Source organism: Haliotis rufescens, unplaced genomic scaffold, assembly GCF_023055435.1.
Source record: "Haliotis rufescens isolate VD_foot unplaced genomic scaffold, xgHalRufe1.0.p SCAF_43, whole genome shotgun sequence".
NCBI lineage: Eukaryota > Metazoa > Mollusca > Gastropoda > Lepetellida > Haliotidae > Haliotis > Haliotis rufescens.
In genome coordinates, this window is record NW_025964146.1 from 3,243,907 (window position 1) to 3,259,702 (window position 15,796).

General features: G+C 44.6%; 1 protein-coding gene across 1 annotated transcript in view; it reads left to right on the forward strand.

Annotated features, from left to right (window-relative positions):
* LOC124151151 (adenylate cyclase type 5-like) overlaps positions 1-15,796 on the forward strand; it is an 87,706-nt gene that overhangs the window by 56,429 nt on the left and 15,481 nt on the right. Inside the window, exons 5-7 of the mRNA XM_048382978.1 lie at positions 11,336-11,575; positions 13,136-13,294; positions 15,616-15,760. Coding sequence (XP_048238935.1) covers positions 11,336-11,575; positions 13,136-13,294; positions 15,616-15,760 — 544 coding nt within the window. The remainder of the gene's footprint in view (positions 1-11,335; positions 11,576-13,135; positions 13,295-15,615; positions 15,761-15,796) is intronic.

Genomic DNA, 15,796 nt, shown 5'->3' on the forward strand with positions numbered 1-15,796 from the left:
TGACATCTATAGGAGTGCTCTGTGGCACTCTGTAATTCTAACATCTGACATCTATAGGAGTGCTCTGTGGCACTCTGTAGTTCTAACATTTATAGGAGTGCTCTGTGGCACTCTGTAATTCTAACATCTGACATCTATAGGAGTGCTCTGTGTCACTCTGTAATTCTAACATCTGACATCTATAGGAGTGCTATGTGGCACACTGTAATTCTAACATCTATAGGAGTGCTCTGTGTCACTCTGTAATTCTAACATCTGACATCTATAGGAGTGCTCTGTGTCACTCTGTAATTCTAACATCTGACATCTATAGGAGTGCTCTGTGGCACTCTGTAGTTCTAACATCTACAGGAGTGCTCTGTGGCACTCTGTAATTCTAACATCTGACATCTATAGGAGTGCTATGTGGCACACTGTAATTCTAACATCTGACATCTATAGGAGTGCTCTGTGGCACTCTGTAATTCTAACATCTGACATCTATAGGAGTGCTCTGTGGCACACTAATTCTAACATCTGACATCTATAGGAGTGCTCTGTGTCACTCTGTAATTCTAACATCTATAGGAGTGCTCTGTGTCACTCTGTAGTTCTAACATCTGACATCTATAGGAGTGCTATGTGGCACACTGTAATTCTAACATCTGACATCTATAGGAGTGCTCTGTGTCACTCTGTAATTCTAACATCTGACATCTATAGGAGTGCTCTGTGACACACTGTAATTCTAACATCTGACATCTACAGGAGTGCTCTGTGTCACACTGTAATTCTAACATCTGACATCTATAGGAGTGCTCTGTGTCACACTGTAATTCTAACATCTGACATCTATAGGAGTGCTCTGTGGCACTCTGTAATTCTAACATCTGACATCTATAGGAGTGCTCTGTGTCACTCTGTAATTCTAACATCTGACATCTATAGGAGTGCTCTGTGTCACTCTGTAGTTCTAACATCTGACATCTATAGGAGTGCTCTGTGGCACTCTGTAATTCTAACATCTGACATCTATAGGAGTGCTCTGTGTCACTCTGTAATTCTAACATCTAACATCTATAGGAGTGCTCTGTGGCACTCTAGTTCTAACATCTGACATCTATAGGAGTGCTCTGTGGCACTCTGTAATTCTAACATCTGACATCTATAGGAGTGCTCTGTGACACTCTGTAATTCTAACATCTGACATCTATAGGAGTGCTCTGTGTCACTCTGTAATTCTAACATCTAACATCTATAGGAGTGCTCTGTGGCACTCTAGTTCTAACATCTGACATCTATAGGAGTGCTCTGTGGCACTCTGTAATTCTAACATCTGACATCTATAGGAGTGCTCTGTGACACTCTGTAGTTCTAACATCTGACATCTATAGGAGTGCTCTGTGTCACACTGTAATTCTAACATCTGACATCTATAGGAGTGCTCTGTGGCACACTGTAATTCTAACATCTGACATCTATAGGAGTGCTCTGTGTCACACTGTAATTCTAACATCTGACATCTATAGAAGTGCTCTGTGTCACACTGTAATTCTAACATCTGACATCTATAGGGGTGCTCTGTGTCACACTGTAATTCTAACATCTGACATCTACAGGAGTGCTCTGTGTCACTCTGTAATTCTAACATCTGACATCTACAGGAGTGCTCTGTGGCACACATTATTTACATTTCTTTCCCTTTATTCTCCTTTTCAAACAGAAAGTGTTTAATCTTACATCCAGTACGAACTCTCCTATAACCCGGTATATTCATCTTTCATGTATTTAGAAGCACTCTATACACAAGTACAGTTTTGCCATATTGTTAAATGTCAATCAGCACCATTTGTGGAACTATTTTACTGCAGTTTTCCATTAAGTATATAAATAATGTTGAACATTACGAGATATTATTACGCGGATGAAGGTTACGTTGTCACATTGTTGTTAAAGTGATTCCACTGTTTGCGTTACTGTTGATGTTGAATAGGATTAGAATCAATACACCAGGTGATGCTGATGAGAGAAGGTGTCGTCTCTGTAGTGTAGGGGTTGGTCATGAAGGGGTTTTAGATGGAGACGGGCAACACCTATACATGGATTATATACTTGATTAGCATTTGTCAGGGCAGGGGCGGTCAGGTAGCCCAGTGGTTAAAGCATTCGCTCGTCATGCCGAAGACCTGGGTTCGATTCCCGACATGGGTACAATGTGTGAAGCCCATGTATGGTTTCCCTGCCGTGATATTGCTGGAATATTGCTAAAAGCGGCATAAAACTTCACTCACTCACTCACTCACTCATGTCACAGCCCAGTGGGAAAGGCATGTGTTATCACGGCTGAGCCTTGTTCCACACGGCAATCTAAGCACTACGGCTCTCGTATCCCCATACTTAACATGGATGTATAAAAGTGGAAGTTGGCCAGGCAATCCGGACACTCATGGCACTTGGCACTCTCAACAATCTCGGCACTCTCAGCACTCTGGGCACTCGCAACACTCTCAACATCCCGGGCACTTTTAACTCTCTTGGCACCCTGGGAACACGCAACCCCCTTGGCACCCTGGGCACTCGCAACCCTCTTGGCACCCTGGGCACTTTTAACTCTCTCGGCACCTGGTCACTTTTAACTCTCTCGGCACCCTGGGCCCTCCTAACACTCTCGGCACTCGCAACGCTCTCGGCACCCTGGGCACTTTTAACTCTCTTGGCACCCTGGGCACTAGCAACATTCTCGACACCCTGGGCGCTCCTAACACTCTCGGCACTCGCAACACTCTCAGCAGGCACTCACAACACTCTCTGCCGGCACTCGCAACACTCTCTGCACTCGCAACACTCTAGAGCTCTCACAACACACTGAGCACTCCATGCACTCTTGACTCTCTGCAGGCACTCGCAACACTCTCTGCACTCGCAACACTCTAGAGCTCTCACAACACACTGAGCACTCCATGCACTCTTGACAGTTTGGGCACTGAATCATCCTATTTGTGGGAGTCATAGTAACCAACTAACATTTGGCCATTTCACTTGATGTGTTGTCTTGTGTGTCCTGGTACTGATAGCACACCTGTCCCCATGACAGCTCCAGGCAGGGATGTGAGGGATGGGTGTGTGGGTGGGGCCAGTGATTGATGGAGTCCTGACGAGACGCGGACACATGTACAAATCCATTTGACATAGGAGACGCTCCTGGAAGGAGTCCTTCGTAAATTCTTCAGATTCCATCTTACATTGTTGCCAGGTCGTGTAGAGTACTAGGTGTGGCTGTCACTACTGCCACAGTTGTGTTTCACGTAGCATGAAGCACCTACTGCGACACCTGCCTGATATGTACAGCCTTAGAGTGTTTGGTGCACAAGTCCTCATAGTCTGTAGTCCTGCGTGAACAAGACAAAAATGTTTACATTTTTTGTCAGTTTTATTCAGTTCGAATCTGTTACGAGGTTGGAGCATTGAGAACTGGTTCAGAATTATATAGTCCTCAAATGCTACTGGTCAATGGGGGCTACCTGCATTGGATTTTTGATCGTCCTCAGCTCAGTTTAGCAGTCTCGGGTGAGCAGAGATTACTACACGAGTGTCTGTCAGATGCAATTCATCTTAAAATAGGTTGTTTCAAAATGTATCTTGACAATCGAAACGTATCTAATGAGTTGTAAGACAAATGGTATCTAACACGAGGTGTAAGATAATGGTATCTTACAGGCACAAGTGCAATTATCTGTTTCTTACACACAATAAATTCGAACCTTTTTTTAGCATTGAATCGATGCATTGTTTGTCTATCCTCACGATTAATGCATAACACAATGACCCCGAGTGACGTTGTCCGGCTTACAGTTTATCACTCAGACTTAACCATCTCTAAAATGTTTCAGTCATCGGGAATATCAAGCTGATGAAAGTAAATTTATTAAACACTCTAACACCATAACGTTTTGACACAGTTGTTGGTGAATTCAAGCACGCGAAACAGCAATGAATTACAGTCAGGAAAGTAGTTTGTCATGATCTGATCTTTAGTTGTCGTCATGCTGTAGCCAATCACGGAAGTGTTGTTTCCTTGTGTGACAGTTCTGATTGACATTAACTGTCCCTCACACCTGGCATGAGAAGCACCAGATGAGGCGTCTGAGTGATCTGTTGTCAACTCAATTGTATCTCAGATGGAGGTGTTTGTTTGTTTGTTGTTTAATGCCGCACTCAGCAATATTCAAGCTATATGACACCGGTCTGTAGATAATCGAGTCTGGACCAGACAATCCAGTGATTGATATCATGAGCATTGATCCATGCAATTGGGATCGATGACATGCATCAACCAAGTCAGCGAGCCTGACCTCCCAATCCCGCTAGTCGCCTTTTACGGCAAGCATGGTTTTATAGCCTTGAAGAAAAAAAGCCATCCATATTTCAATACTTCAAAGTTGCAGTGTTGACCTTTAACTCGAAGGTGTCTATAAAAAGGGGGATGAGGACGCCTGCACTCTCCCTCGGGATCCATCACAACATAAGTCTTATCAAAGTAAATGTTGGTCTAAAAAGACAACTGTCCTAGTCTTTGATCTTTCTTCCTAATTAGTAACCAGCAATAAAAGAAACTGGATTATTATGATTGACACTCAATTACCATTATCAGTCTGTCAGTACGTTTGTACATGTACGCTTCTTGAAATATACACCGGTGACCTTGTGTTGTCGCTGTCAGGGCCATGCTAATAATGGCGTCGATATCACGACGGATATGGATTGACCACAAGGCTTTTAGTCAGGAAAAATTCCACAAGAGAACATGAAGCTTTGTAAGTGTTTATTCATGTGTAGGTAATTGTTTTTTCAAAAGAGAACGATATCGGATTTCTGTTTGATGCAGAGTTTTACATGACGCAGAAATGTATAGAATGGATGCAGGAAAATAATACATTACATCCAGGGGTTGCACAATACTAGTCATTGTACCCAATTCTAGACAAGAAATATATAGGTTCTCTAATGAACGTTATCACTAAGTCTTACAGTACAGTACACTACACTATTCCATTGTTTTACAGACCGTCATATTTCCTGTAAGGACCTTGAAATTAATTATTGGGGGCCCCCTGAACCCCTAGAAAACGCTGCCGATGATTTATGTTTTCTCTGTTGATGGAGAAGTGAAGTATTGTGTTTATGGTTAGGTCTGTTGGGAAATGTACCATACCATTTAAAGCTACGTCCTTACTATAAATTACATAATAGTGATCACATTATAATTCATACAAGTCATTACTAGCGCCAGAGATGTATATCACATCGGGTGTTTTAGATAAAGACTTGATCTGTGTATTAGCTAAGTTCCGCACACTTTCGCATAGTTTGAAAATACAAAAACTGCGTTATAGTAAAAATAATGCGAACACAAATGTTGACCAGCTGATGCTATACTGTGACCAGTGTGATGAATTAGTTGTTGAGGACGAGTACCATTTTGTACTAGTCTGTTCATACTATAAGCAAAGTAGAAATACATTTATTCCACAATATTACCATAAACATCCTTCTCGTCAAAAATTAATTGAACTAATGTCCTCTACAACACATTCAACAATCAAAGGTCTTGCTTTGTACCTAAAGAGAAATTTGAAAAACACAAGAAACAAACAAACATAATTTTTGTATGTATTATGTATTACGTCACATATCATGGAAACATTGTATGTCAGCTGTGTGAGATCCACAAATAAATTAGATGTAAATGTATTGTACTCTGGGCCACGAGGTCTCCAATACTGAAATAAAGAATCTCGAATCTCATAATAGTGATTACATTGAAGACATATTTTATGTTTTCTGTATTTGTGAGGCCTACGTTGCTGTGAGAAGCAAATAATCATGTAACTACGTAATGTATCCTGATGTACATCTGGCTCTTATAGAGTTAATGAAGTTAGAGAATTTTTTAAATTATTCATGATATAAGCTTGCATTAATACTGTGTTAGAAATATAAGAAATTGTGATAATTGTCTCTTTGAGAATTAAGTATTGTAATTTGTTCCTGCAGATAAACTTTTGTATCATTGTTTATCATCCAAAACTGGCTACCTCAGGAGATATCACTAGGGTGAGATCAAGCATATCTACATTGTAGATATCGCTGCTATGAAATTGCATCACAATGCTTTGTAGATCATTGTGATGTCATTGGTTTCCATGAAGTCACAATGAAATGACATCACTAATGGCTCTGGTACTTTTTACACTTAAGACACTGCTTATTACTGTCTACAAACTGAAAAAGTTGGAAGAATGATGTTGGATGATAAATATATCAAAAGACACTTGGGTGAGATTCTCTGTATGTTGGCCCGGTGACATTACACGGAATCTGTTTAGTTGCAAAAATGACATCCCTCCCTCTCGGGAATCAGATTGTAAGGACATGGGTTTAATGCGTTTTTGGATTTGATACCTATTTTTGTCAACTGTCGTTGAGACTCGTATCAATTGGTCTTGTTGCTATAGTAACACTCCCGTGTGTGAGCTATGCTTTCTGTTGTGGGTTGCTAATCATTGATTGCAGGACAGGTAGCATGTGGTCTGTGCACAGACCACTAATCAGGAATGGATGCAAGGCGACAGGTGCACAGACCACTAATCAGGAATGAATGCAAGGCGACAGGTGGACGTTTTTGTCCAACTATATGCCGAACGAAATATCTGAAACAACATTATCAACAGTTTTGTGTTTTAAACATTATGTTCCTTCAAAACGGACATAATACATCTTGCTGGCGTACATGCAAACTAAAAAGAGATTCTTAAAGACATTGTGTTTTTTCAGTGCCTCTCACTAGTTTACTTTGACTGCTCCCACTAACATATAAATAACTTCAAGTTGGCATCATGAATGTTCTGAAAAGGGTAAAACACTGCATGAGATTCATTACCAAGGGGTCGGTCGGGTAGCCTAGTGGTTAAAGCGTTCGCTCGTCACGCCGAAGACCTAGGTTCGAATCCCGACATGGGTACAATGTGTGAAGCCCATTTCTGGTGTCCCCCGCCGTGATATTGCTGGAATATTGCTAAAAGTGGCGTAAAACCAAACTCACTCACTCACTCATTACCCAGGGGTGAGGGTTTTAAATTTCATAAAAACCAAGGGCAACTGTTTTATCTGACTTATCAACCAAAAAAAGAAATTTGAAACATTTGTCTACATTTGCCTGTTTCAAACATACTTTGCATTAACCTTAGGAAACAGACGTAAACATCTCTTGCTGGCGTACAGGTACTTGAAAAAGAGATTCTAATTAGCATTGTGAATTAATCAATTCACTCACTGGGCTACAGATACGAAGTTTAATCATTGGAAATATTAGAGAACTTTTGTCATTTCATTTTACATCATTTCATAACATTGTGTTCAAATGCAAAAGCATTTTCCAGGGAGAGACATTCACAAGTCATAGTATCAATGGAAGTCGTATTAATACAAAAATATTGGATATTGTATAATGTCAGAGGGGTATTATGACATCACTGTTTATGAGATTTAACCCAATTGGAAAACAATAGGATGATGTCACTGGAGGTGTACCAGTATAAGTAAATAGGGACACGGAACACGGGACACAGGACACGGAACACGGGACACGGGATACAGGACACGGGATACAGGACACGGAACACAGGACACGGAACACGGGACACAGGACACGGAACACGGGACACGGGACACGGGATACAGGACACGGAACACGGGACACGGGATACGGGACACGGGACACAGGACACGGGACACAGGACACGGAACACGGGATACAGGACACGGGACACAGGACACAGAACACGGGATACAGGACACAGAACACGGGACACGGGATACGGGACACGGAACACAGAACACGGGACACAGGACACGGAACACGGGACACAGGACACGGAACACGGGATACAGGACACGGGACACAGGACACAGGACACAGAACACGGGATACAGGACACGGAACACGGGACACGGGATACAGGACACGGAACACGGGACACGGAACACGGGACACAGGACACGGAACACGGGACACAGGACACGGAACACAGGACACGGGACACGGGATACAGGACACGGAACACAGGACACGGGACACGGAACACGGGATACAGGACACACAACACGGGACACGGGACACGGAACACAGGACACAGAACACGGGACACAGGACACAGGACACGGAACACGGAACACGGGACACAGAACACGGGACACGGAACACGGGACACAGGACACAGAACACGGGACACAGGACACGGAACACAGGACACGGAACACGGGACACAGGACACGGAACACGGGATACAGGACACGGAACACGGGACACGGAACACAGGACACAGAACACGGGACACGGGACACGGGATACAGGACACGGAACACAGGACACAGAACACGGAACACAGGACACGGAACACGGGACACGGGATACAGGACACGGAACACAGGACACGGGACACAGGACACGGAACACGGGACACGGGATACAGGACACGGAACACAGGACACAGAACACGGGACACAGGACACGGAACACGGGACACGGGATACAGGACACGGAACACGGGACACGGGACACGGGACACGGAACACGGGATACAGGACACGGAACACGGGACACGGGATACAGGACACGGAACACGGAACACGGGACACAGGACACGGAACACGGGACACGGGACACGGGACACAGGACACAGGACACAGAACACGGGACACAGGACACGGGATACAGGACCAGAACACGGGACACGGAACACGGGACACAGGACACAGGACACGGAACACGGGATACAGGACACGGAACACGGGACACAGGACACAGAACACGGGACACGGAACACGGGACACAGGACACAGAACACGGGACACAGGACACGGGATACAGGACACGGAACACGGGACACGGAACACGGGACACAGGACACGGAACACGGGACACGGGATACAGGACACGGAACACAGGACACGGAACACGGGATACAGGACACAGAACACGGGACACAGGACACGGAACACAGGACACAGAACACGGCACACAGGACACGGAACACGGAACACGGGACACAGGACACAGAACACGGGACACGGAACACGGGACACAGGACACAGAACACGGGACACAGGACACGGAACACAGGACACGGAACACGGGACACAGGACACGGGATACAGGACACGGAACACGGGACACGGAACACAGGACACGGAACACAGGACACGGGACACGGGATACAGGACACGGAACACAGGACACAGAACACGGGACACAGGACACGGAACACAGAACACGGGACACAGGACACGGAACACAGGACACGGAACACGGAACACGGGACACAGGACACAGAACACGGAACACGGGACACAGGACACAGAACACGGGACACAGGACACGGAACACAGGACACGGAACACGGGACACAGGACACGGAACACGGGATACAGGACACGGAACACGGGACACGGAACACGGGACACAGGACACGGAACACAGGATACAGGACACGGAACACAGGACACTGAACACAGGATACAGGACACAGAACACGGGATACAGGACACGGAACACAGGACACTGAACACGGGACACGGAACACGGGACACAGGACACGGAACACGGGACACAGGACACAGAACACGGGATACAGGACACGGAACACGGGACACGGGATACAGGACACGGAACACGGAACACAGGACACGGGACACGGAACACAGGACACAGGACACGGGACACGGGATACGGGACACGGGACACAGGACACAGAACACGGGATACAGGACACGGAACACGGGACACAGAACACGGGACACAGGACACGGAACACGGGACACAGAACACGGGACACGGGATACAGGACACGGAACACGGGACACAGGACACAGAACACGGGACACGGGACACAGGACACGGGATACAGGACACGGAACACGGGACACGGGACACAGAACACGGGACACAGGACACAGAACACGGGACACAGGATACAGGACACGGAACACGGGACACAGGACACAGAACACGGGACACAGGACACAGAACACAGGACACAGAACACGGGATACAGGACACGGGATACAGGACACGGAACACGGGACACAGGACACAGAACACGGGATACGGGACACAGGACACAGAACACGGGATACGGGACACAGGACACGGAACACGGAACACGGGACACAGAACACGGGACACGGGACACAGAACACGGGATACGGGACACAGGACACGGAACACGGAACACGGGACACGGAACACGGGACACGGGACACGGGACACAGAACACGGGATACGGGACACAGGACACGGAACACGGGACACAGAACACGGGACACGGGACACGGGACACAGAACACGGGATACAGAACACGGGATACAGGACACGGAACACGGGACACAGGACACGGAACACGGGACACAGGACACAGAACACGGGACACAGGACACGGGACACAGGATACAGGACACGGAACACGGGACACAGGACACAGAACACGGGATACAGGACACAGAACACGGAACACGGGACACAGGACACAGGACACGGAACACGGGACACAGGACACAGAACACGGGACACAGGACACGGAACACAGGACACGGAACACGGGACACAGGACACGGAACACGGGATACAGGACACGGAACACGGGACACAGGACACGGGACACGGAACACGGGACACGGGACAGAGGGACTTTCTTTTGAATATTCCTGGGACAGAGGGACTTTCTTTTGAATATTCCTGGCACAGAGGGACTTTCTTTTGAATATTCCTGGCACAGAGGGACTTTGTTTTGAATATTCCTGGCACAGAAGTACTTTCTTTTGAATATTCCTGGGACAGAGGGACTTTCTTTTGAATATTCCTGGCACAGAGGGACTTTGTTTTGAATATTCCTGGCACAGAAGGACTTTCTTTTGAATATTCCTGGCACAAAGAGATCTCCTGTCGGCAGTCCCTGCTATTAGAGGTTATTCTGTGGAAAGAAGGCCCCCGTAAGAACAATAGGATGACATCACCAGAGGGGACTAGTCATCCATGTAACGTGAAGTTAGGCAACATTGGTGGCAGAGAGTAGGTGGATGGGCACAGGTTACATGTACACCCAAATTCTGGGGTTGATTCTATTGGCCATGATGTGAAGCCCATTCTTGGAGTTTCTGACTGAGGGACAGATTTCAGTTAGATACAGAATGTTTTCAGTATCTCTTCAGAGGAGAAGACAAACAGAGAGTTTTCAGGACATACATTCAGTAAGCAAATGAAAAAGGAATTCTGTATAATTTAGTTGTTTATATTTGCAGCATCCTGTTCGCGGACATCTGCGGCTTCACGTCACTCTCGTCTCAGTGCACGGCGCAGGAACTGGTGCAGCTGCTCAATGAACTCTTCGCTCGCTTCGACCGCCTCGCCGCGGACAACCACTGTCTGAGAATCAAGATCCTGGGGGACTGCTACTACTGCGTCAGTGGCCTACAAGAGGCTCGCACTGACCATGCCCACTGCTGTGTCGAGATGGGGCTGGATATGATTGAAGCCATTGCGTAAGGGTTCTGTTATGATCGTTATCTTCATGATATTGGGTTAAAAAATGAATCATTCAAATTATAATCAGGTATGTAATGTTAGGAAGAAAGGAAGAAAGATTTGAGAGGCGAGAGGGGGCATTTTCCCGAGGCAAGGGAGGTAACTGACTATAAAAATCCAGTTTCCACCCTTTCCAAACTAGGCTGGAATTTCGTGGCTCGATCGTAACATGGATCAGATTCCATCTCTCATATCACTTGCATTTGCTCCAAACAAAATGTATGCGCCAAGTGATGACGATTTTATAAATAATCAGTTGTATATTGTTATAAAAGGGGCTTACTTCACAAAGTGCATCAAATTATGTGAGCAAGTTTCTTAAACACGAAAAGATTTGGAAAATAGCTGTCGACACCCAGTTCACTGGTACACGGTTTGCAAATCCTGCACAGCAATCGTCATGTAGTGTATGAACTAGATGTTGATTCCATTAAGCAGTTTTTATATTGGTCTGTGGTTTCAGGCTGGGATGGTATTACATTACAAGTATAGCTAATGTTCACAATTCTTTCTGACTATGCACTCATTCGTTCTGACTTTTGTATGTTTGAGTAAGGATTAAACGTCTAACAACTTCAGTGTATGAAGTAAGACGAGTTCTATGGATGAACAACTTCTTTATTACAATTATTGCGACATTTTGGTGTAGATCCTAACACCTTTATCAAGCAAGTGATCATCACACCGAAACGTCGCACTAATTGTAATATAGAAGTTGTTTATCCATAGAACTTGTCTTACTTCATCACACCAACTTATAAATGCCACTGAAAGAAATTAACTTCAGTGTATGCATGATCAGATCGTTTTATGCGTGTATTTAAATAGTTTATGCCAGGGCTGCGGTAAAACAATTTGTACCCAACTCTTGAGACTTATAGCGGGTACCCGGGTAGGACTGGGTAATAGGGTGTCAGGTACCCGGGTAGTAGTAAATTTGGTTTGACTTGTTAGGCCAGCCAAAATGTATCTCAGAAATTCCACCCTTTTAAAGTCAGTTAAGGTACTGGTAATTTATTATGGTAGGGAGGGAAGGAGAGGAGAGGTCAGATCAGCCTTAAGGCTGTATGATATTTTGCCTCTCTGTCATCGTGACCCCTCCCTGAATCTCACCTGCACCTGCTACCTTAAAAATATTATAATTTAACTACAATAAATTACCAGCTAATCTTGCCTCAGGAAGATGGGAGGGGGAGAGAAAACAAGACAATATTAACGTACTTTAATGTTTCAGGTAAAGCAGGTGTAGACGATAAATATACAGTTTCACTCAGAGCGGTATTTGTTGATAGAATATTTTAATTTTTTTGACGGAAAATATTATTCTACAATGTTGAGAGTGTTCATTTATTTTTTTCCTTCAGTATACAAAGGTCGTTTAATCCTTCATTAGTACTCTTTTGTCAAGTAACCATGGTTACAAATTAAATTCTTTATCACGGAACTTTGCTGGCATGAATACATTTGATGTCTAAGTTTCTTCTCTGTTTTAAAAGAAAAACATTGTTTGCCTCCAGCTTGGTGCGTGACGTGACCGGCGTGAACGTCAACATGCGCGTGGGGATCCATAGCGGGCGTGTGCACTGTGGGGTGCTGGGATTGAGGAAGTGGCAGTTTGACGTGTGGAGCAATGACGTCACCCTGGCCAACATGATGGAGGCGGGGGGCTTACCGGGGTGAGGAGGAGACATTAACCCTACGTATCTCAGTCCTCAGATTGACCCTACATATCTCTGTCTACAGATTAACCCTACGTATCTCTGTCTACAGATTAACCCTACTTATCTCTGTCTACAGATTAACTCTACGTATCTGTGTCTACAGATTAACCCTACGTATCTCTGTCTACAGATTAACCCTACTTATCTCTGTCTACAGATTAACCCTACGTATCTGTGTCTACAGATTAACCCTACTTATCTGTGTCTACAGATTAACCCTACGTATCTCAGTCCTCAGATTGACCCTACATATCTCTGTCTACAGATTAACCCTACGTATCTCTGTCTACAGAATAACCCTACGTATCTCAGTCCTCAGATTGACCCTACGTATCTCTGTCTACAGATTAACCCTACCTATCTTTGTCTACAGATTACCCCTATGTATCTCTGTCTACAGATTAACCCTACGTATCTCTGTCTACAGATTAACCCTACATATCTTTGTCTACAGATTAACCCTACGTATCTCTGTCTACAGATTAACCCTACGTATCTGTGTCTACAGATTAACCCTACATATCTGTGTCTACAGATTAACCCTACGTATCTCAGTCCTGAGATTGACCCTACGTATCTCTGTCTACAGACTAACCCTACCTATCTTTGTCTACAGATTAACCCTACTTATCTCTGTCTACAGATTAACCCTACGTATCTCTGTCTACAGATTAACCCTACGTATCTGTCTACAGAATATCCCTATGTATCTGTCTACAGATTAACCCTATGTAACTATCTACAGATTAACCCTACGTATCTTTGTCTACAGATTAACCCGACGTATCTGTCTACAGATTAACCCTACGTATCTGTGTCTACAGATTAACCCTACGTATCTGTCTACAGAATAATCCTATGTATCTGTCTACAGATTAACCCAATGTTACTATCTACAGATTGACCCTACGTATCTTTGTCTACAGATTAACCCGACGTATCTGTCTACAGATTAACCCTACGTATCTTTGTCTACACATTAACCCTATGTATCTTTGTCTACAGATTAACCCTATGTATCTGTCTACAGATTAACCCTACGTATCTTTGTCTACAGATTAACCCTATGTATCTCAGTCCTCAGATTGACCCTACATATCTCTGTCTACAGATTAACCCTACGTATCTCTGTCTACAGATTTACCCTACTTATCTCTGTCTACAGATTAACCCTACGTATCTGTGTCTACAGATTAACCCTACGTATCTGTGTCTACAGATTAACCCTACGTATCTGTCTACAGAATAACCCTATGTATCTGTCTACAGATTAACCCTATGTAACTATCTACAGATTAACCCTACAACCAGGAGATAACATGAAGATCCGCGTTAGAGTTCAACGTTAAACGCCAAACAATACAACCAGGAGATAACATGAAGATCCGCGTTAGAGTGCAACGTTAAACACCAAACAATACAACCAGGAGATAACATGAAGATCCGCGTTAGAGTGCAACGTTAAACACCAAACAATACAACCAGGAGATAACATGAAGATCCGTGTTAGAGTGCGACGTTAAACACCAAACAATACAACTAGGAGATAACATGAAGATCTGCGTTAGAGTGCAACGTTAAACACCAAACAATACAACCAGGAGATAACATGAAGATCCGCGTTACAGTGCAACGTTAAACACCAAACAATACAACCAGGAGATAACATGAAGATCCGCATTAGAGTGCAACGTTAAACACCAAACAATACAACCAGGAGATAACATGAAGATCCGCATTAGAGTGCAACGTTAAACACCAAACAATACAACCAGGAGATAACATGAAGATCCGCGTTAGAGTGCGACGTTAAACACCAAACAATACAACCAGGAGATAACATGAAGATCCGCGTTAGAGTGCGACGTTAAACACCAAACAATACAACTAGGAGATAACATGAAGATCCACGTTAGAGTGCAACGTTAAACACCAAACAATACAACTAGGAGATAACATGAAGATCCGCGTTAGAGTGCGACGTTAAACACCAGACAATACAACCAGGAGATAACATGAAGATCCGCGTTAGAGTGCGACGTTAAACACCAGACAATACAACCAGGAGATAACATGAAGATCCGCGTTAGAGTGCGACGTTAAACACCAAACAATACAACTAGGAGATAACATGAAGATCTGCGTTAGAGTGCAACGTTAAACACCAAACAATACAATTAGGAGAAAGCTACTGTATTTTCTGTTTAAAGGTTTTAAAAATATTTCACTGCAGTCATTATAAGGATGTAACTCACTCCCCTACTCTTGTTTGTCAGGCGAGTCCACATCACGGAGGACACGCTGAGCTCCCTCAACAGTTTCTACGAGGTGGAAGAGGGGCAGGGCGGGGAACGCAACAACTACCTCCTGGACCACGCCATCAAGACGTACCTCATCAAGGAGCATCACTCCAGGATACGGGTATGAACACAGGCTCTCTCACTGTCTTTGTTCACC